At 41.8% G+C, this 27,375-nt stretch overlaps 2 protein-coding genes across 3 annotated transcripts in view; both read right to left on the minus strand.

The window, feature by feature from the left end:
- LOC308065005 (ectonucleotide pyrophosphatase/phosphodiesterase family member 1-like) overlaps positions 1-5,587 on the minus strand; it is a 59,669-nt gene extending 54,082 nt beyond the window's left edge. For both annotated transcript variants that reach the window (XM_080390399.1, XM_080390398.1), the window contains exon 1: positions 1,258-5,587. In XM_080390399.1, the coding sequence (XP_080246525.1) occupies positions 1,258-1,446 (189 nt within the window). In that variant the 5' untranslated portion in view covers positions 1,447-5,587. The remainder of the gene's footprint in view (positions 1-1,257) is intronic.
- A 50-nt stretch (positions 5,588-5,637) lies between these two features.
- Positions 5,638-27,375, minus strand: part of LOC308065020 (venom phosphodiesterase 1-like) — a 65,905-nt gene continuing 44,167 nt past the window's right edge. The window contains exon 25 of the mRNA XM_080390456.1: positions 5,638-25,957. Within this exon, the coding sequence (XP_080246582.1) occupies positions 25,784-25,957 (174 nt within the window). The 3' untranslated portion in view covers positions 5,638-25,783. The remainder of the gene's footprint in view (positions 25,958-27,375) is intronic.

Consider the following 27,375-nt stretch of genomic DNA (forward strand, 5'->3'; position numbering starts at 1 on the left):
CCTGAAAAAAAGCTGAGCTGTTTTCACCAGCCAGCTGCAATGGCTTTTATGGCGCAACCTAACCTTCCTAGAAGACAGTGAAATAATGGAACAAGATACCTTTATTTAAGGGGACTTTTCATCAGAACAGTTGCCAAAAAAGCTTCTACATAGGAACTACCATAGACCCTTACATGAATTTTGATATTTTTCTTATCATGTTCTGACAAGCTTGGAAACGCAACTTACCACCCGTTACGTCAGGAAGTACGACCAACATGTAATCGCTGCAATATGGTGGATGGTTCAATTGAAAGAGTAACCAGATTACTAGGCTATCGGTAAATCTGTAAAGGCATCTTGATCCTTACACTTTAATGCACTGAAAGAGGACTACTTATGGATAAATATATATATGTAATAGAGTCTGTCACAGCTCTACTGAAGCTTCCACAAATGCTGCAGTTCTTTCACCTTTATAATGATTTTAGCCTCATAATGATCGCTCCAGGCAGTCTGGAAGGTCTTATTTTCCCATCTCTACAGGGAGGATAATTATAATTCAGAAGCATGGCTAAAACTGGAAAGTGACCTACCTGCTAACGATGGCTTTGGCCACCAGGGCCTCCGGACCAGCGCTGAAAGTGCCTCCAAGCAGCACTTGGCGACAATTTCAGTGCACGGTACTTCAAATTCAGTAAAAGCTAGTTATTGTACTTCCTCTGTCCTTTCAGCTCTTGACATTTTCAGCTTTTCTAGCTATATTTTCCTGGTTTAACTTGGTTTTGTCTTCCCTGGTGTCCCCCCTACACCAAACAGCTAAACCCACATGATGACAGATGGGACCACCATTAACGCTACGGAAGAATCAAGACAATCCAACCCTGAGCGCTATCAGAAGAATAAGATAGATCAAGTGAAAAATTACGACTCCCCGCCCCATGCAGGTCGCTGTCTACAGGAAAGAGCGTACGACAAGCACCGCGCCGCTGCCCGCAGCTGGCTCCTGAGGCGGGCGGGCGCCGTCCGCAGCACGGCGGGCGCCCTGAGGAGCCGCGGGTGCCCAGGGCGGTTTCCCTCTCCCAACGCCGCTCCAGGCCGGCCGGACAGATCCCCGGAGGCTCTGAAGGGCCCGCCATGGGCTACTCTCGCCCTCGTCCCCGAGCAGAGGCTTGTCCATCCCCAGCCCCGCGGGGAGAAGCACCTGCCCCCCGCCGCACCACTCCCCCCGCCGGCCGCCGGCGAGGCGAGCCCCGGGGAAGGCCCCCCGGCCCTTACCAGGGAGAGCACTTTGTAGGTGTTGGGGTCCTTGCTCTTGCCGCCCGGAGCTTTCTCCGGCTCCTCGGCCACCTCCATGGCCGGCAGCATGGGCACGGCCGCAGGCTGCAGCCCGCCGTCGGCCGCCCCTATCCCACCGAAGTGGTCTTCGTGGCCCTTCGCCGCCGCTCCTTGCCCGTTACCCTGCATCGTCCCCACCGCTCTACCCTCCGCCTGCCGCGGCCGCGGCTATTAATAGCGTGGCTGCCCGGCTCCGCCCCGCCCGAGAGCGCGGCTGCCGGCGGCCCCCGCTCCCCCGCCGGCCCCCGCTCCCCCGCCGGCTTCCCCGCCGGCCGCGGTACGGGGGAGGCGGCGGGCTGTTCCTCTCCCTCCCCGCCCGCCCCGCTCGGCCGCCCCACGCTTGTCGCCCCCTCCCCGCAGGTGAGGGCGGGCCGCGGCCACCCCTCCCTGCGGGCAGGGCGGCGGGGAGACGGGGCCGCGGAGGTGCGGCGGCAGCTCGCCGTGACATCACGGCGCTCCAAAATAGCGTCCGGGGGAGGGCGCCGGGCCGTGTTTATGAGGGAGCGCGGAGAAAGTTTCCGCCGCCCGACCCCCGCCGCGGGAAGCGGGCGGAGGCGCGGCCTTCCCCGAAGCCGCCCGGCGGCGGCGCAGGTGTGCGCGGCCCCGGGGAGGCGGGGGGTGCTGGTCCCGGCGCCTTTTTTTGCAGCCCGATCTCTGCTCGCCGGAGCTTTATTATGTCTTCCCTGGTGATCTCTCCCGCAGGCTGAGGGTGCTCTTCTCCCTGCCTGCTGGCCTTCGCCCCTTCCCGGGCGGCGGCTCCCAATGCCGGCCACGCAGTGCCCGCGGGGCGCCCAGGCAAGCCCCCCAGGCGGGGCAGCAGCAGCCGGGTGCTCGCACAGCCGGAGCGGCAGCTCGGCAGGGCGCCCTCAGTGCCCTCCGGGGGACATTTCTTCTCGTTTGGGGGTGACTTGGGGCTGACTGCCTTCCGGCCGGCCCGCGCTCAGGAGGTGCAGCCGTGAAACTCCGGTCTGGGTACCCTGCTGGGTCTTGGTTCTGGGCAGGCACCGTGTCGCTCCGTGGTGCCGCCTCCCGCCGATTCCCACTGAATTCAGCGCTGCCGGTGGTTGCCGAGGGGTCGGGGCGCTGCTGGCGCCGTTACCGGCCCTGCCTGCCGCTGGGGCGAGCCAGCGGGGCAGCCTGTCACCGCAGGGGCTGCGGGGGGGCCGCGCGCCTGCTGGCCCCGGCAATAGCTGAGCTGCTCCTCGTTTCTCTAAGAGATGGGCGAGTGTTCAGTAGTGTCAAGATTCACAAAGTATGCCTAAAATTGCTGCAACTATCTCGTTCTCCATTACTGCTTAAGTTGTAGCATGCATCGTTATGTGTATTGACATTAGACAGTCTTTCAGTTCTAACGTGCTGATGGTTTTGATTTCTTAGGGCTTGAGGAGTCTATGGTAGGTGTATTTTAACTGTCAGTGCACTCTGAAGAGTGGCACTTGCATAATTTGTGACAAAATCCTCCATGTTTTCTGAAAAATCGCAGTGGTGAAGTGAAAACTCCTGCTGGAAATTATTTTGATAGCTGTCAAAATGTTGTTGCTATGTTTTCTGTTTCAGCTGAGTTGCGCAGTCAGGCTGCCACTACAATTTTCCTTTAAAAACAGTTGTAATGATAGAGCATTTACTAACCGCTGCTGCTCCGTAGTACTGCTGCAGCTTACAGCATACTGAAGGTTACTGCAGAGCTGCCCTCAGGGGCCTGTTGTCATCTAATGAGGTTCCATAGGTGCAGTCTTGAGAATTTCTACACTGACGTTTCATTTGATCACAAAGGAAAAAAAATTAAAAAAAGGCAATAGAGTCTGTAAGAACTAAGCTCTTGAGTCTAAAGTCTCCTTTGTTCCATTAATGTTGCATTTCAAACAACTGTCCAACTGAGCAGTGAATTTATTATACCTTCAAGGATTTTGACATTTGAACAACTAAAAAAATGTAAATTGAACACTGATTTTCTAATATTTTTAAAATACTCATGAAAACTGACATAGCCAAATTGGTGAGGTTTTTTTCAGTGAGTGTGGTTTTAATAACTAGTGCAACAAGAGGCAGTAGCAACCTCACTTTTTTTTTTTTTCTCCTAAAAATGAAAAGATACTGCAATCACATTGGTTTAGGTTAAAATTTTCTTTTTCTTTCTGTTTTCAGTCACACTGGCAGGAAAGAAAATGCCCCCCCCCCCCCCCCCAAAAAAAATAATAATCAGGGAAAATTAGAAGCTTACAGGTGTTGTTGTTTTTTACAAATAATGAAAATCTCATTTTTTCATTTTCATGTTTTTGTATGTAGAAGGATATTTTCTGATAAATTTTAAGAATAAGTCAGGTGGAAATCTCTTTTCTTGTCCTGTGTAAATCATCCACTCAAAAGTTTGAATAGCACATGCTGTGTCCTGATGATTAGTGGAAGCTGTGTATAACTACATTACAGACAAAAATGTATCTTTTTTCCACAGAAAGAAAGGATATTCTGCAGCTGGAGCTAACTTCTGTTGTTAGTTGTTCATTCAGTAATTGTTAGTAACAGTTACTTTCCTATGTACGAGTATTCATAAAATACCCTCAATTTTATAATTTCTTTCTGTGTAAATACAAACAGTTAAGGTGCTTCAGGCTAGGTATAGAAAATAATTAACCAGCATGGAAAATAATTAACCTGCCAGTGAGGAACACTCATTTCAACTGACTGACAGGGTGTCAAGGTACTCTAGGCAGAAGGAGGGTGGAAAACCAGAAAGGATTGTTTTGATGCTGAATAACTCAGGTGAAGAGTCTTTTCTGTTGAATACTGGGGGAAGAGACAAAACATTTCCCATATTAAACCTTTAGAAATCTACAGTTACTTGATCTCTTTGGAATGAGATTGTTAAATAGCAGTCAATACCATTTTAACAAATCTGTGACAAAAGATGTCATTGCGCAATGAATTAATTGCGGGGATTACTGAGTTTGCAAATCCAAATTCCAAAAAATTGGCTATAGTCATTTCAACAGAGGCTGAGGAAGCTTTTGAGGAAGCCAGGGCTGCTGCCAGTGCAGCTGCCAGCTCCAGCTGTGTCTGAATTGAGCTGCCTCACCAAACGTCAAGGGAGAACAGCAGCAACACCAGCTTCGTGTTTCCAAGCCTTATCCATAAAGGGAGTCACCAGAGATTTTAATTTGTCATTCAGCCATTAGCGACTGCAGGATGGCAAACAAACATAAATGATGTAGTAGCAGAAAAAGGTAAACAGTGTTTTCCACGCATAGTGCTTTCACTTGTTTGGGTTTTTTTTTTTTTCCTTGATAAAATCTCCACCATATGTCTTGTTTCTTAGAAAGACCAGAACAAACACCAGCTACCCTTCTCTGACCGCCAGTTTGTAAGGTGGCTATGGCAAAAATAGGAACTATGGGCTAGCAAAAGGGGGTGTACATTGCACCTTGTTGCATGAGCAGACTAGCTACTCACTCCAGCCACAATGTGGAGACCCTTGCTAACCTGGGAGTAGGGAGACAGACTCAGCTTGCAGGCAGAGTAGTATAGTCATGATTTAACCCCATCCTACGAGACTGCCTATGATAAATCAACTCCAGACTGGCTGGGTCTTGACCCTGAAATTACAACATAAACCTCCTGGTGCCTGGTGGTTTTGGCAATTATTTTGTGTTGCATTGTCTCTAACCCTCAGCAAAATTTCCATACCCATTAAAAAAAACAGGAGCTCCACACTAAAATCCTGAAGCTGCTTGTTGAAGAACATTGCTGTTCAGCGTAACACTGGACTCTGTACCTTACAGGAACTAATGAAGTTGTTTCTCAGCTTCTGTGAGGACCTCTCTGGTGTTATTGCATGAGAGCTGCATTGTAAACTATTCTAAACATCCATGAAATATTAGGAATTACCTTAGTTTCTGAGATAGCCTTAGAGGGAGTTCTATTTATTGCTCAAAGTATGTCTGAAACTTTATAAAAATTGAAGAAATTCTTAATAAAAGGGACAAATGAAACTGGAGGTATATCTGAGACTATTGTGTCTGGCAGTAATGCCTAAGATGAAGGCAGAAATCATCACATTTATGGGCACATCAAACTGTGTGGACTGAACTGTGGTTTTCAGATTTCTATCTGTAAAACCAGCATGAAGGGATGGTACATAGCTGAGCAAAGATCCAAGACACAAGGGCAATGTGAAGTTTCAGGAGACAACATTGCAAGACAGGTTCTAAACTGTACATCACGATGTCTCTTTGGAAAAAAATTACTTTGTCCTCTACAACTACTTGTTTCAGAATGTGTTAGTTTTACTCACCAGCATGCACCCCTTTTAATAAATACAAAAAAAAAAAATACCCATTTTTTGGCTGTTATATCCGTTCTCAAGAAAAATACAACGTGATAATATACTGACCACCTAATATTTCCTGTGTCATTGAAAAATGGCATAATCCTGCCTGCTTTCAGTTTTAGTTTGCCATATATTATTGCAAATTTAAAAACTGTTACTTTAATAGCTGTTAGGTTGCTGGCAATAATACAAGCAAACGATGAAAAGCCTTTACATTAGCAATAGGAAATACTTGCTTGACAGTAATTGTCTTTCCAAGCTACACAATAATACCTTTATTTGATTTCAGAAAAAAAAAAATGCCTAAACACCTTTAAACTATAAAATCCTGACATGATGACAATGTATCGGCAGTATTTGCTTGGAAGCACATTGTAAGATGTTTGAATACTTTAATGCTACCCAAGAAAACACACATTATGCTGTTATCAGTATAATCTTTCCAGCAATACCAATTTTAATACCTAATCCAGAAACCATATCTAAGTGGTCTGCACAAGCAAGTCTATTACCAGGAAGAATACTTCTGTACCTATGGATGGCGGAAAAATTGTAGGATGTTCACCAATAAGAAGAAAAACAAAAAGAAAAATGCTGTAGTAGAGTAACTAGTCCAGTTGTTTCTTGAAGACCAGAAATGTTAATTCAATGCTGCTTCCAGTGAGATTAAAAGCAGTGCTCATCAATCTGAGAGGCATCTAGAACAATGCAATACTGTAGGTACTGTAACATCCGCTGCAGCTAGCTGGTGATTTGAAGAAGATAAATCTTTCGTTCACAAGTTAAATGATGTGTTGCAATTTAAACTAGAAATATAAATAGCAAGTATGTTTGTGTTCTCATCCATTTTAGTCTCTGCATCATGTAGACATGCTACAACAAACTCCTCTTTCAGTTCCTGCCTTAAAACCCATTTCTTCTGAGACATCTATAACAACTTGGTGGTCCAGAGGGTAACATAGAAAGGTTGCTGTGAAATTACATCGACTAACTCTCCTCTGAATCTGTTAGATGAATTCCTAAGGCCCAGGCTCACCATCCTAAATCACATTGAGAAATCCTCTTACATCTCATAGATTTTTGACAACTCAGAGTGAACAAGATTCAACACAAACAGGGATGGAGGGGAAAAAAAAAAGGCTTTGAAAATAGATGGTCAACTAGGGGCAGAAATTTAAAAAAAATGTGTAAGGAATTTTGCAATGTACATCCTGCATCTCCAGACAGATTTATATTCCTAAATCATACAAACAGTTTTGTAATCCACCTTTATTTCATGTTTAAGAGTACAACAACTGCAGTGTTAAATCAGGTTAAAGAGCGGTCAAAGATCGCAGCTGAGAACATTTTTAAGCCGGAGGCTGCAAAACACTGTTTGAAGTAATTTTTCATCATGTCTAACCACTTTTTGGACACACGGACACTTTTAGCATCTACTCCATTCTGCAGTAAGAAGTTTTGCAGTTTAATTCTTGGTGTCTGAAGAAATACCTCTTTAAATTTTAGTATTTATTGTCATCATGTAAAATATGTAGGTCAGCGTAATCTGAGAAAGTCCTGTGCCCTGTATAGTAGCGCTACCATCCAGATGCTGCATGTCTCCATTTCAACAGCTACAGGCATTGGCATTCACTGCCTTTTTACTGGAAGCAAGTGCATGGTATGCCAAGCTTTTATTTCACTGTTAGAACAACGTCTATTTCATATGAACATACTAAAATGTCATCAAAACAAAATTCTGGAAAATTCTTTTGAAAAGTACCCAGAATGATGTTTAAGGCTGACTGCACTGAATTATCACAGGGGGAAAAAATCGTGATTTTCACAATGCAAGTTATTTCTTCCAGTGTTCTAACAGACCATGAATGATCCAGGAACTTGTTGCACACTTAAGGAAACATCTGGTATTGTAAAATATGATATTACTCAATAAAATCCACACAAAATTAAAATACTATGTGTAGGGATAATGAGTACCATTTGTTATTCCTTTCAGAAAAAAAATAATGAAGGCATAAGACAGGAGTAAACATTATTAACGTTAATGTTATACTTGGCAAGTGTAACATTAAGACCAAGTGGAAAACTCAAGAGATAACACTCAAAGATCTCCAGAAGGGAGGGAGAGGAGCACACAGGAGGAAAGAGAGGGCAAGTTCTGTCTTTGGTTTTTAATGCTGCAGATGCAGTTTCTCATTCATCTGAATTTCAGTGCTGTATATGCAAGCATTGTAAGTTTAGGAGACGATCAGATTCAATAGAACAAACACCTAATGAAAACGTTTAGTTGTTCAGATCAAATTCCCCCTCCGTAAAAGGATATCTGTAAAGCCTCCAAGTAAATGGAATAGCTGTGGTATTTCTGTGCTTCAGAGTAATGACCAGAACAAATACTCCATGTTTCTGGTCTTGACCTTCACAGCCTTCACTAGACATCTGGTTCTGCAATCCTGACAGGTCTGTGCACAAACACTTTTGAAAGCTTAAACATCTTTTAAGAACATCTGTATATATATTTTTTATCGACCAAGTGTCTGAGAGCTCTCTGCTCACTCGTTTTACTTCTGTGCTGCTTTTGGCTTGATGTGAGCATGTACATATAGAAAATTCACCAAGCCGGGAAACCCTGTCTCCTGGTTGGAAATGTTCACACTCTTATCTCCAAACAGTGTGAGTAGATGTGACCAGTACCTGAGCTCACCCCAATCCTCCTTCAACTCTAGAGTCTTCAGCTCTGCCTTGTCACCCAGCTAACCTGTGCCACTTCCTCTTAGATCCCACAACAAAAAACTACCCAGGGAAATTCCAGGAAAACATTTTAGTTATGATTCTTTTGGGCTTCATAGTTTGCCTCCTCTGCATTTATGAAAACCGGTGTCCAGAAGTATTTATAAAAGTACAAGAGGATGCACAACATTGCTTCTGTTAAAGCTGCTTCAGAGTGATAAAATGAAATAATTTTCTAGGACATGGCCCAGGCAGGAAGCCCATCGGGAAAGGGAAACAATGCATGTTTATATGATTGTTTTAAAATAAACCGAAACAGGATGACATCTCAAGGATGCAGTAGGTGTTTTGGGGCAGGGCACTGCATTTACCCCTTTTTCCAAGAACCAGCAAGAAGCCTTTAGCAGACATGGCTGAATCTCTTCTACTTTAGGACCTGCACATATTATATCTGACCAAGGTATCATCAAAATACTCTTCAGAGATTCACCAGAGATAAGTGTTGGTAACAACAGCTAATTCAGGCTGTGGGGAACGCCAGGAATTGCATTATTCCAAGTTTGATTCAAGGTCTATACAAGGTGACCTAGGCATGATCTTCAGGAGCCCAGAAGATCACAAGGGATATCTTGCCACCCAAACTCAACCCACCGCCCCACTTTCAGAGCAGAACTCAAGTATGTTGTTATGAATCATAATATTGTTGGTGGACAAAGAGGTGGTGGACAAAGACAACTGAAGTCTGCAGGTGAGGCTGACAGACCCCATCTAGGGAACATGCTAAACCAGTCCTAAAGGGACACATAGTGCATTAGTCAATACTGGCTTCACAATCAGTTTAAAGAGATAGTGAAAATAAGTCTTCCAGTTCCTACTGCCTTCCTTTCATACCTTCCTGTAGCCCATAAATGAAGTGGAAGGCAATAATCTTGAATCTGTTCAGGAAGTGGAATAACAAAAAGAAGGTCTTTTACAAAGAGAGCAGCCACTCCTCTGCTGACTCCAAGCCTGCACTGAGTATTACAGCCAGCCAACTGTCAGCCCATTCCCTGCTCAATCCACCCTATGTTCCAGCTTAATTTGTGAATGAATCTTCTGAGAAGTTTATATCTTTTAAAAAAAATCTCCTATATCATTTGTCATTTGTTAGCAAACTTTTTTTTTTTTTTTTCAGATTTCTACATAAACTTAACCAGCAATGCCTACAAGAAATTCCTACAAGAAAAAAAGGCCTACACGAAAACTGGAGAGGGACTTTTTACAAGGACATGTAGTGATAGGTCAAGGGGGAATGACTTTAAACTGAAAGTGGGTAGAGATAGATTAGATATTAGGAAGAAAATCTTCACGGTGAGGGTGGTGAGATATTGGAACAGGTTGCCCAGAGCATCTGTGGATGCCCCATCCCTGGCAGTGTTCCAGGCCAGGCTGGATGGGGCTTTAAGCAACCTGGTCTAGTGGAAGGTGTCCCTGCCCGTGGCAGGAGCTTGGAACTAGACGATCTGTAGGGTCCCTTCCAACCCAAACCATTCTGTGATTCTGTGAATTCCCTTTTGTGGACATGACACAACCAGATTGTCTTCAGATGTCAGACAGATCTGCATATTCCATATTTGCTTCCCTTGCTTAAACTTGTTTGTCTCCAGTTTCTCAGTAGTCCATCACTCATGAGAAAGTCTGTATTACTCAGTAAATCTTGACTAAGAATCACTCACTGTAGGATATGTAATGCAAACTCTGTGCTAGTGTTGCCTTCTCACATATGAGGTCTTCCTGCTAGGACTAAGAAGCTGGAATAAAGGAAACTATCTGAAAAGATGAGTGTATGGAATTCACATGACAAAGCACTCTCCTAGAGAGAAACCTAAAAGCTCATTTTTTATATTTTTTTTATCCATTTGTATTTTTGTAAGATAGAAGGAAAAATTCCCCAGTTTTATTGCCGGCTCTTGTAGGGATGTTTCTTTAGAATGTCGCCATTTAAAAACCAGTATGTTCCACCAAATCCAACTATGTATTTTAAGGGAGGTTGAATTGACTGAACCAGGATGTTAATGGTGTCTAAAAGTCATTTTATTCTCACCCCAGAAGGAAACATGATGTATTTTTAGTAAATTTATTTCTGTCTGGGGTTCCTTTTTCATGTAAAGTTCAAAGAGTTCTATGTACCAGATATCTTGGCCACATACTTTACAAGTTATTGGTAAATCAGTTTGTCTCAACCTAGCTGTTTAAGCTTCTGAAGAATTGCTTGTCTTTGGAAGGTATCCTCCTATTATACTTTCAGGGTATTAACTCACCATGGGGTTGTTGCACTTTAGTCACCCTGGTACTTACTCTTACCTTCTGAATTGCAGCATAATTCACAGAGAAAGCATCTGAACAGTAGCAATAGCTGACATTTTGAAGATGGAAAAGCATTTGTGCTAAGGTACTTCTTTGTTAGTTACTCCTGTAGATTTGTTCAGCATCAATAATCATGGTAGTATTCATCGACAGCAAGTTGCCTCATTTTGTTGCCCTATGACACATGGCTAGAACTGTTAATCAAACAGCTAGACAAGATCTTATATTTTGAATCTCAAATCATGCTTTTCATTGAGCCTATTTAGAAAAAGGTCCAGAGTTTACTTTTAATTGCTCTCCATGGAGGAGAGGGATAGGGCAAGCAATTCCTTAAGGTTAAATAATTGTTTGACACTCAGAGGTCATTGCCTATATTCTTCTGGCTTAACCATCCACCATGCCCACGGGCTTTCAGAGCATGTACAAACAATTATGGAACAAGGAAAATTCTGGACATAGCTCCATGTTCTTGGCATTCTTGGAGGGCAATGGGAGTGTCTAAGAAGATTCTGTAAATACAGATTAGCTTTTCCACAGAAACAACACTGACTATTTCTCCATGTAGGCAAGCTATAGCTTCTTCATCTGATACCTCACAGAGACATTTCCTCTGGCTTTTGTCACAGACCTCTTCACTAGCAGCAATTTATAGCACAGGAGCCCCAAGCCTGTCTCTTTCCATGACTCGCATCTCTCACATGAGGAAATCCAACTCAACAACTCTGAGATCAATCAGGAAGCCTGACATGATAAGGACGCCTACTTACAGAGGATCAGCGCATGGGGGTCCCACTGTGGTCTGGTCTCTCACCACAACCAGCAGTCCCCAAAATGAGCTAGTCAGTTGGCACCAGGGAATAAGGTGGGATGAATCCCCAACACTGGTGGCCAGTCCCAGCAATGCCACTGCCCTTGTACTCCATTCAATCTATACTTTGTCTATAAACAAAAGCCTACATATTAGCAAATATTATTATTGTTTAGCTTCTCCACCATTTATTGGAAGTCAGATACCAATGGAATGGGTTTTGAGGATGCAAGGAAAATATAACTGTTCTCCTTTCTGTGTGTGAGCTTAAAGCTTCAAAGTACATGCCAGTAATCTATCTTTTTAGAAGTTTTATGTGAAGAGCAGAGATAAGTAAGCATTAATTGTACCCTGTGAACTACATAAATACTGGATCCTTGCAAGGCTTACATGAAAAACATTTGGAATAACCTTTTTATAAAAGCTACAAGGCAGTAAATCTGTTTATTCTTCCCCTTTGCAGTACAAAAATCCAAAGCGCCAGCATATCAGTTTTAGCTCATGTGCCAGCTGAAGCATATCAAACAATTTCCTTCTGATTTTCTTTCTGAGGTTATTTCTCAGCTATTGGTGTCTGTCATATACATTGTGTGTCCCCTAGATAATTGAACAGAGAACAGAAAAGTAGAATTTTTTTTTCCCCAACTACTCTGGAAGTCTGCAAACAATAGGACAGGCAGGACTTTCCACTGTCCAGCACCCTAGGGTAAGAGCTGAGCAGTCTTTTGTCACTAATGAAATAATGATAATGATGAATAGCGATCAACAGTTGCATCCTGTATCCTAAACAATAAAGAGGCAGGGATACAGCTATTATGATAGCCATGTAATAGTCACTCAGTCAATGAGCTCTCACTTCTAGATAATTTAATATATTTAATTGCCTTTGGCCTCCTGCATTTCTTCTCCATCTTCTGACTGAGTGCTCTCCATGGATATAAATGGAATGACTTGCAAGGCAGCTTCTCTGCAGTGAAAGCTTCTGAGCAGATCCAGTAACTACCATATCCTCCTTCATGTGTCTGGGCTTTTTTGTGCCTGGCTGCCCTGCCCCAGTCTCTGTATATGTTCCAACTAAAATTCACATACCTTTTTCTTATGAGGAGTTGGAATAGGATTTTGGCAAAGAAAGCAAGGACAACAGCATGCATTTTGGATGTGCTGAAGAGGAGAGCCATGGCAGAAATGCTGTGCTGGAAAAGTTTCCTGTCCTCGGGGAATTTTTAGGGCTTCAGAAACTCACATTCTGCACCACGTCTGAGCCATCTTTCAGTCAGACAGAAAAGCAACAAAACAAGTAGCAGGTTAACTGTTAAGACACTCAGTCAAGTTGTACAAAATCCAGCATCAAACTTATGTGTGCAAGCTGCTCCAATTATGGATTTTGACTGCTCAGCCAGCCATGGAGCAATATGGCTGTTAGCCAGAACTCAGTGAGTTCAGGTTGTTTGTCAGCTCAGAAGTCTGAAATGGAAATTCATGGGGATGATGTGCTGGCATCTAACCTTGTTCATAGAATCAATCATAGAATCATAGAATCATAGAATCATAGAATCAGAATCATAGAATCAGAATCATGGAATCATGGAATCATAGAATCATAGAATGGTTTGGGTTGGAAGAGACCTTAAAAAACATCTAGTTCCACTCCTGCTGCCATGGGCAGGGACACCTTCCACTTTGAGCAGGTTGCTCAAAGCCCCATCCAGCCTGGCCTGGAACACTGCCAGGGATGGGACATCCACAGCTTCTCCAGGAAACTTGTTCCAATATCTTACCACCCTCACAGTAAAGAATTTCTTCCTAATATCTAATCTATCTCTACCCACTTTCAGTTTAAAGCCATTCCCCCTTGTCCTATCACTACATGCCCTTGTAAAAAGCCCCTCTGCAGCTTTCCTGTAGGCCCCCTTTAGGTACTGGAAGGCTGCTATAAGGTCTCCCTGGATGCTTCTCTTCTTCAGGCTGAACAACCCCAACTCTCTCAGACTGTGCTCATAGGGGAGGTGCTCCAGCCCTTTGATCATTTTTTTGGCCCTCCTCTGGACTCGCTCCAACAGGTCCATATCCTTTTTATGTTGGGGGCCCCACAGGTGAATGCAGTACTTCAGGTGGGGTCTCATGAGAGAAGAGTAGAGGTAGAGAATCACCTCCCTTGACCTGCTGTCCACACTTCTTTTCATGCAACCCAAGATACATTTGGCTTTCTGGGCTGCAAGTACACATTGCTGGGCCATGTTGAGCTTCTTGTCAGCCAACACCCCCAGGTTCTGAAAACTGTTTTGCTGACAAAGTTGTGTCTGAAAGCAAATTCAGACTCTTCAAAATGATTTCATCTCAGTGGGCTGACTAATTCATACCAAAAAAAAATCCAAAAACCCCAACTAAGTTTTATTAAGCTTTTTCTGACCAACTCTATCCATGCCCTTTTTTTCCCTAAGTAGTAAAAGGCACTTTATACAAACATTTTCTGGCTCAGCATGATGTCTTCTGTCATTACCTTTCATAGAGGCTCTCTCTCACATACATTCTTGCAGATGCTGTGCAAAACAGTCAACAAAGTCAATACAGGAGGGAGGTATTGATGAGTTGCATTACAACTCCACCCTTGGAATAAAGACCCCTCCAAGCCCCCACCACCTTTTCCTTCAGTCGTTCATACACATACTTCCCATCCTCACAAACACAGCTGGAATTAAAGGAGGTAGGAAACAGTTTCCCTATCCAAGTGTTCAGGAAAATGATTCAAAAGCAGTGAAAGTGGAGTGGGAGCTCGGACTGCTGAAATGGCAGCACAAGCAGTGCTAATACAAATCCTGGCAACACAGATACTTTTTATTGCAACAAACCCAGGTAACCATAAAGACTTCTGGTGTTAATTTCCATTAAATATCCTTGAGCACTGTCTCAATAAAACAGATCATGCATTACCTTTTACAGTAAAGATGCTTTATTTTTTTCTTTCATTTAAATTTCATTCATTGATGCAAAGAACACAGATCCAAGTGAGTCACTGAGGCAGTTCCCTGTTATCATGGGTAACTGTAATTCAGGCTGATTCATAGGTTGCCCAAGCTCTTTCTTAAAAGTATTTTTGTTTATCCCTGCAATTTCCATTGAGTAGCTGTTCCAGAAATTTACTGTGAGAATCTGTCTTTCGTTTTCCAGCTGGAGTCTACTGGTAGCAAATATATATATCATTCTAACTATTTGGTGCCAATATTTTTCTATACCATAGATAGCTCTTTTTTTTCTTCCTCTACTGTTCGTCACTACTATCAATCCTAGCAATACAACTAGAAAGAGTGGTTTATCTCCTTTCAGGTTCTGGGTTCGCTGCGGTAAACAAGGTAACCTTTTAACATTTCTTATTGTTTAGGAAGAGATTCAAGTATCTAAGAATTTAGGGACCTAATTTTCCATATCATAGCAGAAGCCTTCCTCTGCTACTGCTCCAGATTGAAATCACCTCTTCAGTAACTGGAATTACAGTGTTCCCTTACAGTTTGAAGTCCCTTTCACGTACTGAACAGGAACAAAAATGTATCATCAATGTGCATCTTAAATCAGATCTACTCTGTCTCTACTTACACCAATACTACCTCTGGAGACCATGTGAACAACTATTTGACAAGCTGCTTAGCTGCTGACAACTAGCAAACCAAGACAGGGAGGTGTTGCCAGTGACATTCACATTCTTTTTCACTTTGAAGCAAGCTTTTTGTTGGTAAGAGACTGCTGCAGCTCTGGGTGAACTCTGTACAGGCTTCAGGATGACTAAGGCCACTTTCTTGGAATTTTCACGGCCACTGACGGTCATTCCAGGCCTACAACAGAATCCTTGTGCTATCTAATCTGAGCTGGCCAAACCTGTAAGTAGCTATATGAGAAAATTACTATCTAAAGAAGAAATTGTGCCATTCTTTGTTTCCTTCTCTACTTGGCCATTAGGACATTACTACAGTTGTTACTCAGTCCAGCCAAGCCCATCTGGCTATATAAACAGCAATACACATCTAATACCTCATTTGCATTCAAAGTGATACGCAGAAGTTAGAGCAGTTCACAAATGACACCAAGTAGTTAAAAAGCAGACGGATTATCAGAGACCAGGAGGAAATCATTGTTTTCTTCAGTTTAACCTCAAACCTCAGTAAACTATCCAACATGTCAGACAGGAAAATCCCCGAGCATAAACAACGCACTGGTGCATGATGTCCCACATGTCATTATCCCATGCTATAGCTGTCCAGAATGCTCTGCAGCTTTGTTGGACAAGAAGTAGACTGTGGATCCGGTGATTCATGAAGCAGAAGCTTTAATCAGACATCCAGAGTTCGTTATTGCTATTTTTCTCTGCAGTTATTCTGCCTTAATCACAGTATAGAAGCTTACAATAGAAAACAGAAAATCAATTCCTATGAAGGAATATAATCTTTCTTACAGCAGGTTTCATAAAGTTCCTGAGATACTCCAGAAATCAGACAACTTTCCTTTTGTCTTCATGTCATGCATTAATTGTGTTTCACCAGGACCTGTTTTTCACAGCACCCAATCAACAGATCTGTCAAGAAATATTACAGCCATCTGTCCATGGTTGTATTAGGCTGTTCATGACTGGAAAAGAGGGAGCTTTCCACAACTGCATTAACAGCAGATAACAATTTCTGCTACTTTGAAATATACACTGCTTGTCCTTGTGTGAGATACAAAAATATTTCATTCTGTTTTATTTCTATTTCTAGATTTCTTTCACACTGCTTTTATGCACATCTTTTAACGTTTGGTTAATAATAGCTTTTAATGCCTAGAACATTCGGCAGTGCTACTGACAAAATTTCAGCTGAGTTATTTCTCTTAAACATTTTCCATGTGAGGAAGATATTGAATGAAAGACTATACATACTTCTGCAATTCATACAGCTTTATAGCATTTCTCATACAATGATATTTACTTAGAAGTTCTTACCCACAAGTCATTCAGACCAACAGAAATTTTCTATCTAGGGGTCTTTACACCAGTACATTAAATTAAATCTGTACCTCAGAGGACAGTAACAATGACATATGTTATCATAAAATGTTGAAGTCTTTTGTTACTGAAAATGCTTATTTCTGGACTTCTCATAACTCATCATATTCCTTTGGCAGAAGCCATGTGATTGTATGACTAAATTCATCACTTTTACATTAAGCTTTCTGGAAGTCCTGAGTTGTAGAAGCAGCATGATCTGTGGTCTGAGGAAGCATGGTTGGCAGTGATCACAGTCCCAAAGACTGAGTAGGGAAATAGTTTACATACTGGTTTTATACCAGTTTAATTGTTTGGGGAGTAAGGTTGGCACATGAACAGTTGCGCCAAATGCTAAGGGACAAGTTGGACAAAGGAACAGGGACTCCTTTCATTGCCAGTGGCAACAGCTGGAGAAGCCAAAGATCAATGGAGCCACAAGTGTGGGGGAGAAACACGACTGGGAAGACAAAAAGACACATATTGGAGTAAGACAAATGATAAGCAGGAGCCATGGCAAAAGGAAGATGCTGCTCAGCAGATACAGCCCGTGACACACTGCACAAAGAATAGAAAGTGATGTGGTTGCTTCTTATACCCAGTGTTTTGGGTCAGCTACAAAGAGGGGTCACTGGCCAGTTCTTGTGCTCTCCACAGCCCACAGCCTCCTAGGGAAATGTTACCCGTCCTTTTTGAAACATGCTTCACTGCCATCTCCTTCTCTTTTCTCATTCCTCTGCTTTCCCACCAGACAGCATCCTGTTTGCTGTCGCTCCATCTGACTGTGCCTTTAGGAACCAGGATTACAGGGAATTATTTGCTGCCAAACCACCAGAAGCATGTTTTATAATGACAAAGAGAGCCTCAAAATTATTAACAATGTTCATAAATAAAATTTTACTAAAAAAATATACAAGATCATATCATGTGCGTTTCCTAAGTCTATGCATATAAACTGTTTCCAAAACTATGTACTACTCATAAGATTAAGTTGCGTACCACATAAAATGTGATCTAACTCATAACTGAGGAAAGGAAATGAGGCAAGTTTTCTCATTCTGTGGAAAGAATTAGAGTGAGCAACAGTTTGAACTCACCTTTCCCATAAGTCTGTAGTTAAGCTTTTAAAAATGCCAAGGAAGAAAAAGGAATATTTTGGGGTTTTCTGCCTTCAGACAGTGCTTTTTTTCTGCCTTTCTTCCTCCTTGTAACTGAAGACTGATCTGAAATGCTTAATGGTGCTAGGGAGATAGATATTCAGCATCCGTAATCTGAACAAAAAATTTAGAATATAAACCAGTGAGATGAAAAGATGTGGACAATGCCCCTTAGGGAAGACTGGAAAGGAGGGCTGCAAACTAATCTGTTTGGAATCTGCTGCTGCATGAGTATGTGCTCCCAGATAAAAGGCATCTTTTTGCCAAAATGGAAGAGAAATTCATAAGGAGAAATGAAAACCAACTATCATTTCTGAAGCATGTTTTGCATTCTTGGCTGATGGGCATAATCTTCAAATGTTCTAGAGATGATAGAAATGGTATTCACAAATCTGTCAGCTTACATCTGAAAACAAATAGAAATGGGATAAACCCCCAAACCAGAACAGCTGAATAGATGGAAATTACATTCACTGGCTTGCCTGCAAAGCAAAAGGAGCATTCCTTTCCAAAATGCTTTTTCTCAGCCATCCCCTGTCAGTCCTCTTTCTTCCCCTGGAGAGCTCGTTACTGCTGAGATTTGAGAAAGAATTATGTGGCATGTCCTGCATATGATAATAAGAGAAGGACAGAAAGATTTTTAGTTCCATAGTTACTGGGGAGAGGCTTTTTGGTTGATCAGATTGTGTGGTTTATGTTTACAGCTGACTGATACAGCTTCCATATGTGCTGATAAGTATTAAGCTGCTCATACAAAAAAGTCTGGCATATCTGAAACGCAGGACTTTGAGAAACATTTTACCCTGCCTACAGAATAACAAGCATGTATTCTGCCACTACGAAAATTTCATAACTATAAATAAAACCACTGGCTTCAAAAAGCATTCCTGATAAAGCACGACAATTAGCCTTGCAACTTTTGAGGCATTCCCATTGCTGAGTAGTCACTAGTGATCTATATCTGGCCTAATAGTATTCAACATCTTTATTCATCATCCACATGATAAGGCTGAGTGTACTGTCAGCAAGTTTGTTGATGACACCAAACTGGGAAGAGTGGCACACCAGAGGGTTGTGCTGCTGTTCAGAGAGACCTCGACAAGCTGGAGAAATGGGCTGAACCTCATGAAGTTCAGTGAGAAGTGCAAAGTCCTGCACCTGGCTAGGACCAACCCCATGCACCAGCATATGCTGGGGGCCAGCCAGATGGAAAGCAGCTTGGCAGAAAAGAACCTGGGTGTCCTGGTGGACACCAAGATGAACACAAACCAGCAGTGTGCCCTTGTGAGAAAGGCAGACAATGGTACCCTGGGCTGCATTAGGAGGAGTGTTGCCAGCAGGCTGAGGGAAGTGATCCTTCTCTTCTACTCAGCACTTGCGATGACATACCTGGACTGCTGGGTCAAGGTCTGGGCTCACTGCAGGAATGACATGGACATACTGGAGAAAGTCCAATGAAGGGCTACTACAGTGATAAGGGGCTGCAGCATCTATCCTGCAAGGAAAGGCTGAGACAGCTGGGACTGGTCAGTCTGGAGATGTCTTGGGGGATCTTATTGATGTGTACAAATACCTGAAGGGAGGGTGCAAAGAGGGCAAAGCCAGGCCCTTTTCAGTGGTGCCCAGTGCCAGGACAAGACGCAAAGGGCACAAACTAAACCACAGGAAATTCAACTGAAATGTAAGAAAAAATCTTCTTTGGTGTATTCAGATCCGCTGTGTTTTAAATTACCTAGAAAATGCATCTAGAATACCTTAAAGGTACAGGCCTTTTCAGGTTTTTCTTCCATCTTGCTCTATAAGTGGTCCTTGTAAGCACTCAGAGATCCTCCTGAATTACTGTGGATATAACCTGCTTAGGAGAACACAGGTTGCTAAATGACAGAGAAAAAAAAGGTGGGGGTTTCATTTTTAAGGGGATGAAAGAACTTTGTCTTACTACACCTTTGTCAAAGGGTAGAGCCTAACCAACAGTTCATTTCTCTTTCAGCTATGCGGCGCTACAGACAGTCATATAAATTATTAAAAAGCTCTCAGATGCCTTTTTTGTATGCCTTGTAAGTGCACGGAAGTTGGTATGGTTGGTATATATGTTTGTGAACTGTTGATCTCTCTGAAGTCACACTGTGGTCAAAATTCACTTGTCCAGCCATGGCTTTCCAAAGAAAGTGGCTTCTCAATCATCACCTGCTGTCATTGTAACTGTGAACATCTGTGAATAACATCTCTTGTTGAGGTACAACCAGCCAGAGAAATCACAGAATCACAGAACCACAGAATGGTCAGGGTTGAAAAGCACTCCAGCGCGCTGCTAAAGCAGCTTCACCTGCAGCAGGTTGCACAGGTTTGCACCCAGGCAGGTTTTGAATGTCTCTGGAGAAGGAGACTCCACAGCCTCTCTGGGCAGCCTGTGCCAGGGCTCTGTCACCCTCAAAGTAAAGAAGGTTTTCCTCCTGTTCAGGTGGAACTTCTTGTGCTGCTGTTTGTGCCCGTTGCCCCTTGTCCTGTCGCTGGGCACCACTGAAAAGAGCCCGGCCCTGGGCCCTGTCATCTTGATACTCACCCTTAAGATATTTGTGTGCATTGATAAGGTCCCCTCTCAATCTTCTCCAAGCTAAACAGGCCCAGCTCCCTCAGCCTTTCCTCGTGAGGGAGATACTCCAGTCACCTAATCCTCTTTGTAGAAATGGCTTCCTTACTGCCAAATATCAGATTAGTTGAGCCTCTTGTTTGGTAAATGTACCCACCATCTGCCCAGATGAAACCACCCTGCCTCTTAGCTTCTGACACCACCCTCTACAGTCCCTAATCTTGAGCGAAACCACACATGCCTTCAGTGAGTTGTTCCATCCATTAGGCAGCAATCTTACTCAGTGATAAGAGGCAGCGATAAGAAGCAAGCTAGACAACAAACAAAACTGCAAGTTTGCCTTTCCTTGGAGAGCCCCTGGAAAACTCCAGTCCTCTTCTCCCTAGCCATGTTTCTTTCACACGGAGTAAGACCTGGAGACCTGCCCTTCCTTGCAGCTAGTCTTGGGAAGCACTTGGTCTCCTTCCAACTTCCAGCCATTACAGGCAAAGCAGGCTGTGGCTGAGCCTCACGGGCAGTGGGCAGTCTGGTTTATGTGCCACATCTTTTGCCGGGTGTCCTTAATATAGGTTCATAAGTAATTTGAGTCCTTGGCAAAAGAATCCTCCCATTTTATGTCTGGTTGATCTCAAACACAAAGCTGTCCTAAGCCCTGACCCTGGCTGATGCTAAAACATGTTCCTCCCACCACTTTTCATCCTTCTGAGGACACTCCTGTTCTTTGTTTCCTGCTGTAGGGCCTGGGAAGGATTCAAATTTCCTGCTACTTCCAAACTGTGGGAAAGGAAGCAATTCCAGCAGTCTTCACTTCCCCTTCCCCAGGGGAAATGTGATGGGACAGGGAGGTGCTGCTTGATTAAGAGGACACTTCTGAACCTCCACTTTTGCCAAGACATCAGGGCCAGAGGCATGACAGATTTGCCTGCCTCTGGATTGACAGCCCTTCACCTGGGGGCAGGAACACTCTGCCCTGCACAGAAATGGCACAGTTAGGGTAGAAAAAAAATTGTACTTACACAAGTGCACATTTTGCATATGAAAAATCCCAACATCCTATTTGAAAAAAACAGCCTTTTCTATATCTATTAATACTATTTTCCTTAAGGAACAATGCCCAAGGTAGGAGTCAAGGGTATTCTGTGCCATTTAAGTGTTTGTGCTCAGCTTGAAGGGTAGCCTTCAGTGAGGTATTGGCAAAAAGCCAGTGGTCTCTATAATAAATATTAAGGAAAAAAAAAAAAAAGTCGCAGAACCAGGGTGTGGTGTTAGGGAAACAGTAACACTTGCTAAAAGCCAGTGAAGCTTTTCCTTGCTCTGGCTGTAGGATTTTCTGGAGAAGGGTAGGCTGCTTCCTTTGCCTGCTCTCTTTCATTATTACTCTGCCTTGCTACAGAGACAAGACTAGCTATAGGTAGCGCCAAATTTTTGTATTTGCTTACAGGTTTGGTTCTAATACTCTAAAACTCAAAAAGAAAAAGAAAAAACACAAACCAAACCCAGGCGTAAGAGAGGGAAACAGCCAGGTCCTCCTGAGTCCAAATTTTCAACGGCTACAGGAGTACTCAGTTTCTCAGCTTCAATAGAGGTCTATGGAAAATCACATTTTAAAAGATTTACATTTTTAATTCTCACACATGAGGTGGCTGTGAGAGCTGGGACTCAGCAACATCTATTTTTACAGTGAGCAGATTGATTTATGCCTATTCCATTCCTGCTTTATACTTAGGGATCCCAAAACCGGCTGAAAAACATAGAAAAAAAAGGACTTGCCATTTATGGGAAGTTATACCCACGTGTCCTAGGAAACAGGAGAAATTTGAAACTTTGAGAAACAGCATTTCTTAGTTCTCAGGACAAAGCAGAGTGGTGATCAAAGGAGTAGTATGTTTTTAAATTAAATATTTTCCATATGCTGGGTTTACTATGTGTTATTGTCTATTTGTTGTTACTTATGCTGTTTCTTCATTTTAACTTCTGAATTTCTCAGCATTTCAGAGTAAAAAAAATAATACATTTTATGCATTCAGTGAACTGTTCTTTATCCTGCTTTTCTATAGTAAGGAATGTATCCCAAGTAGACTTCTTACAATGTCACATAGAGTTTCACTGCCTTTCAACTGCAAGCTAGATCCTATTCCCCTCCTACTCACCTCTACATACCAGAACTTTTCTATATTTGATAACTTTAATGAAGAATAAGTATTCTTTGCTCTTGAAATGCAAACCAGGACAACCAGTTGAGAGTCTTGAAATGTAAGTGGCTGAAATGTTCCAAATCAATGTTATCGGAATTAAATAAATTTCTTAAATTCTTGGAATGACTGTGCTGCAGTTTGTAGCTTGGTGGCACATGAATTCTCTTTGAAGCTGTTTATTTCCATCTCCATGCAAACTGCAGAAGTTACTCTGTTTCAAGGAAAAGGTCTGTATAAATGTCTTAGGGAACTGCGTAAGTTTCAGGCTATATCCATACTGGTAATGCAACCATATGTACACAGTATTGAGTGTATTCTCATGAACTGGAAAGATTTTTCCTTCCTTTTTTCTCTAAATGGATAAATTTATTTCCAAATTTAAACAAAAATGGTTGCGCAAGCCTATGAACCTATTAAAAATTTTATATAAGATCACCAAAGGCCAAACACTAATCATTTACCCTTGCTTAAATCTCCAGGGTTTGAGAACTGCACTTCCTCCCAATTATGTGACACAAGGGCGGTACACAGAGCCAAATCTGTCCCCTAATCATCATTCTATTAACTTCACTACTAGTTCTACCAATTGCCAATGCAGGCACTGGCTCATGTAACTAGGGAAGGGAAAGCAAGAAAACTTGGCCCACAGTTTTCTACCAAATCAGTCTGAAATCCAGATGTGTTCTAAAGCAGTCAATGACTAGGGTCCCTGGTTGAGCTTAGTAGTGATGGGGAAAAAACTTCCCGTGATTGTTCCTGTAAGTAACAAAAAAACGCAACGGGTTTAAGGATGTCTGTGAAACCACAAGATCAACTAACAGATGGACATTACAGCCTCTGGGGTGAAGGAGAGGGAACACAGTGCTGCCAGAAGCAATTTATAGCAAAGTCTATGTCATGGCACGTGACAGATGCTGTATGATCCTGCACAGAGAATCAGCAATGAGAAAGCTGGAGATTCTGCAACATGAAGAGAGTACCCAGGCACCAGCACCAAGGGTAGAATAAAGGGCTAAGAACCAAGTCCTTTATTCACACAAAATTTTCAGTGAGCAATCTACATACTTTTATCTGTAAATGACCCACTACACTTTTGAACACTAGATATTACGATAGCTGAACAAATAGTGGGGGAAATAAACATGACTATAGCAAAACCACTTTCATATTTGCTTTCTCAGAGTAAACGTCAGACTCCATTACCACAAAAGTCTGTGTAAAACCCAAATATGATCAAGATCCTCTTGTGTTGGATGCTATACAAATATTGAATGAGAAATACAGTTTTTGTCAGCCTGATAGGCAGGGATCCTTACACAGAAGGGGCCAGCTTTCATCAGCAGGGTGAGGTGCTTTTGGAGAGGGAGGCTACAATCTTTATAAAGAACAATATTAAAGAATCTTGTGAAGGAGGACATTGAATTAATTTTGCTGCTATTTAACTCTGGTACCTGTCATGTGTGACAGCATGGATGAAATTAATTTTCAGAAGTCTGGGCAAACCTCAAAAACATTATTTCATCATGCAGGTACTCAGAAATGCACATAATTCAAACATGAGTGTAACTGTTCACAAAGGCATATCTACACCAGAAATTTGCTTTCATAATTGAACTAGAGTATTGGCCTGAAGCCTGTATTGCTGCCATGGTTGGTGATACAGGGGTTAATTCAAATTTAAAAATATCAAGTCATGACAACATCACAGCAGTCAAGCTAGTTCTACTTTAAATTGCTAATGTAGACATACCAAATATACTCTTCAGAAACTGTTTCTTCTTATCTCTGCAATTAATTTTATGATTCTAGACTAGTTAATTTACATGCTTAAACTAGTATGTGTTATGTAGATTCATTGTCTAGAATTAAGAGTATGATTTACTATGCAGAAAATCAGTTGCATTCTTAATTGAAGCAGTTTAGCAGAAGTCTCCGATTTAGATGAACAGACTTTGATGCCCCAGTGTTGCTAGATGAAGTACAATTCCATGTTCAAGGAGGTGGTGTAATGGTTTAATCAAAGATAAAAACCTTGGCATTCAGCTTGGTTCCACATCTTGATCTAAGATAAATATTGCTGATCTACATTGGGAGTGTATGTGCATACACTGATCATCTAAGACATAGGAAAAAAAATGTCCTGGGGTGGTTTTGGTTTTTATAGCTTCCTTTTTTAAACAGAGATATGTCCTTCAGTCCACAATTAGTTACAGACTGAAATACTCTTAGACTCTAAGACTCTGTCTCTTTAAAACTCTCCCACTCTGCCTATAAATCAGACAAATGGTCAATTGTCTGCTGTAATTCATACCTGCGCTTAGCATCATTTTCAGTGGAGAAAATCAGCTCAACACTCAATTAACGCGTCACATTTCTGTAATAGCCGGATCTGGGGATTTCCACTGCCTTGCCCCACTTACCTGCCCTCAGTAGTAGTGTACAGCACACTGTGATTTAAGAGTCTCTGTGTATAAAGTCTCTATGGAAAGGAACACCGACTATTTTTTTGATTTCACTGCCAATTTTGTGCTCTAATCTCAGGTTTAACTACTTAAAAATAGACACAAACATTTAGGTAGTGCCAGGCATTTGGAATTGCAAATACAGGTATATATCCAGAAAAGATTATTCTGGCTAGAGTGTTTCTTTTACCTCTTCACGTTCAGAATGCTTTACAATTTCTGAAGGGTACAGAATAGACCTCGTTTACTCTAATTTCACTTCATTTGTTACTAGCATAATAAATTAACCCAACAGGGCATGATCATAGAAGACACTTGCATTATATACTATATTTTTGTGAGTCTAAGTAAGTTTTTTAAATAGATAGAAGTTTCCATGTGAACTAATAGGTGAGAAAGAGAAATTCAAAACATTTCAGGACTACTAGTATTAGATAACCATAACCTCTCTGATAAACACAAGGGAGAAAACACACACACTCCTCACAAACTGTTTCACTTTCCAACTCCATTACAGAAATATTTTCTATACAGTTTACAACACTGCAGTCTCTACTATGAAACATGTTCCTTTTGTAAGTTTTCTCAAACCACTCCCAATAAAATACTCTTTATTTTGAAAGCCTGGCTCAGCAATGATGGTTTAATTTTTTTTAGATAATTTTTATTCAGTTGGCACAAAACACTTGACCAAAGAACCTGAACTTGAGAAAAGAAATTAGCTCCTCTAAGTGTGTTTTCCTATAGAAGAGCTGTAGTCATGTTTCCTACATACTTCAGCAACGAAAAAATTTAAATCACTTAAATTTGCCTTCTTCCAAGCACTGACACATTTTTAACAGATACTCAGTTAATTTCAGTCTCAAATACTGGCAAAAACGTCTTCAGTTGTAAGATATCGGAGATGGGTTCCTTTATTTCCTGGTAGAAGTCAAGCCCAGTTAGCAGTTCCACATCCCGAACACGTGCAGAATGAGCATGAATTCTTTCTTCAACCCATTCAGAAAGTGTCTTATTTTCCTGCCAAAACAAACAAGAACAATGTTTAAACGCATAAAAGGCACTCTGTTGTTTGGTGGTGATATTAGACAATAACTAGTGTTTGAACTGGTTTGACAGACTAACAGCTTCCAATTGGTAAAACTTCTTTCAGGTTTTCCTAAGCATCTTTTACAGACTTGCATTTAGGGATCTCATTTAAATAGAATCAAATGGATGTCCTCTCCTCCCCACCTCCCCACCTTCAAAATATCAGAGAAGCAAAATGAAATGGCAAATGTACAGTTGAGTCATGTTTTAAACACACACGTAAGGATAGTTTTAGTTACAATATCAATTAGCTGCAGTGCTCAGGCTAGCCAAACAACAGGCATCTGACAACCTGAACAAAGCCCTTACAGCAACTCAGTCTTGATTGTTGGACAGCCATAACAATTGCCAGATAGACAGGGAAAACAATGGAAATGTAAGCACTAATCAATCAAAAATGTTATTGGTCAATATTTTTACTACAAAGTTTTTTTGCAAAAAGTAATTTGCATTTCTATTCACAGCCTCTCCTGACACAAATGGTTCATTAAATTTACATCACTGCAAGACACAATGAATATAGTGCAATGATAATTGTGATTTGTTGTTAAACTAACAGATAATTTATAAAGTATAAAGACTAACTAATTCTAATTGTTTATTTTGTATATTTAGTCAGCTCTCAACTACCAAAAAGATCACTGGGAAGTTACAGATTTTCCACACCACAAATGAGGAGACACCCAAGTTGTTTCTAAGCAGTGTAAGCTCACACCTGCCTGCAGTTATGAGTTCAAAGTTATAAATAAACTAAATAAACACAATTGTACTGCTTTGAAAGCCCGTTCAAGTCTGTGCAGCTATACCTGTGTGTGTGGACACTCTTTTAATACACACACTGAACTAAATAACTTTGCATCCCAGACTTTATGGACTAGACATTCAGCTGGCTCAGCAATACATATTACATTCAGCTAATTTATTTTGTTTGCTACAAAACGCCAGCTTTATACTGTTAGTGGTAAGCATAGATTTTATTTAATTTTATTTAATTCAAGTATGAATTTCAACTGCAGAATCATCCAAATGTCTAATTTTTGATAAATGTGGAAAAAAGGATTGAAGGAATTCTTCTAGCTATACTTCTAGCTATGCACCGTTCCATAAAGCTACCTCATCACCTTGTTGGCTGTGCTGCTGTTCTCACCTCTTCTCAGGTGACAGCATTTCCAAGCCCTCTTGTCAAAGCCTCCTTTCTTCTTCTTCCTTGCTTCCTATCAGCTCATTAGTTTACAGCTACCTGTCCTGGAGCTTCTTGGTCTCCTAGTCATACACTTAAGCTCTCAAGTCACTCTCAACTCATGGAGAATGAATTCATTAAACACATGGACTTCTAAAGATTGTCCAGA

This window comes from Falco punctatus, assembly GCF_963210335.1.
Source record: "Falco punctatus genome assembly, chromosome: 5".
In the NCBI taxonomy this organism is placed as follows: domain Eukaryota; kingdom Metazoa; phylum Chordata; class Aves; order Falconiformes; family Falconidae; genus Falco; species Falco punctatus.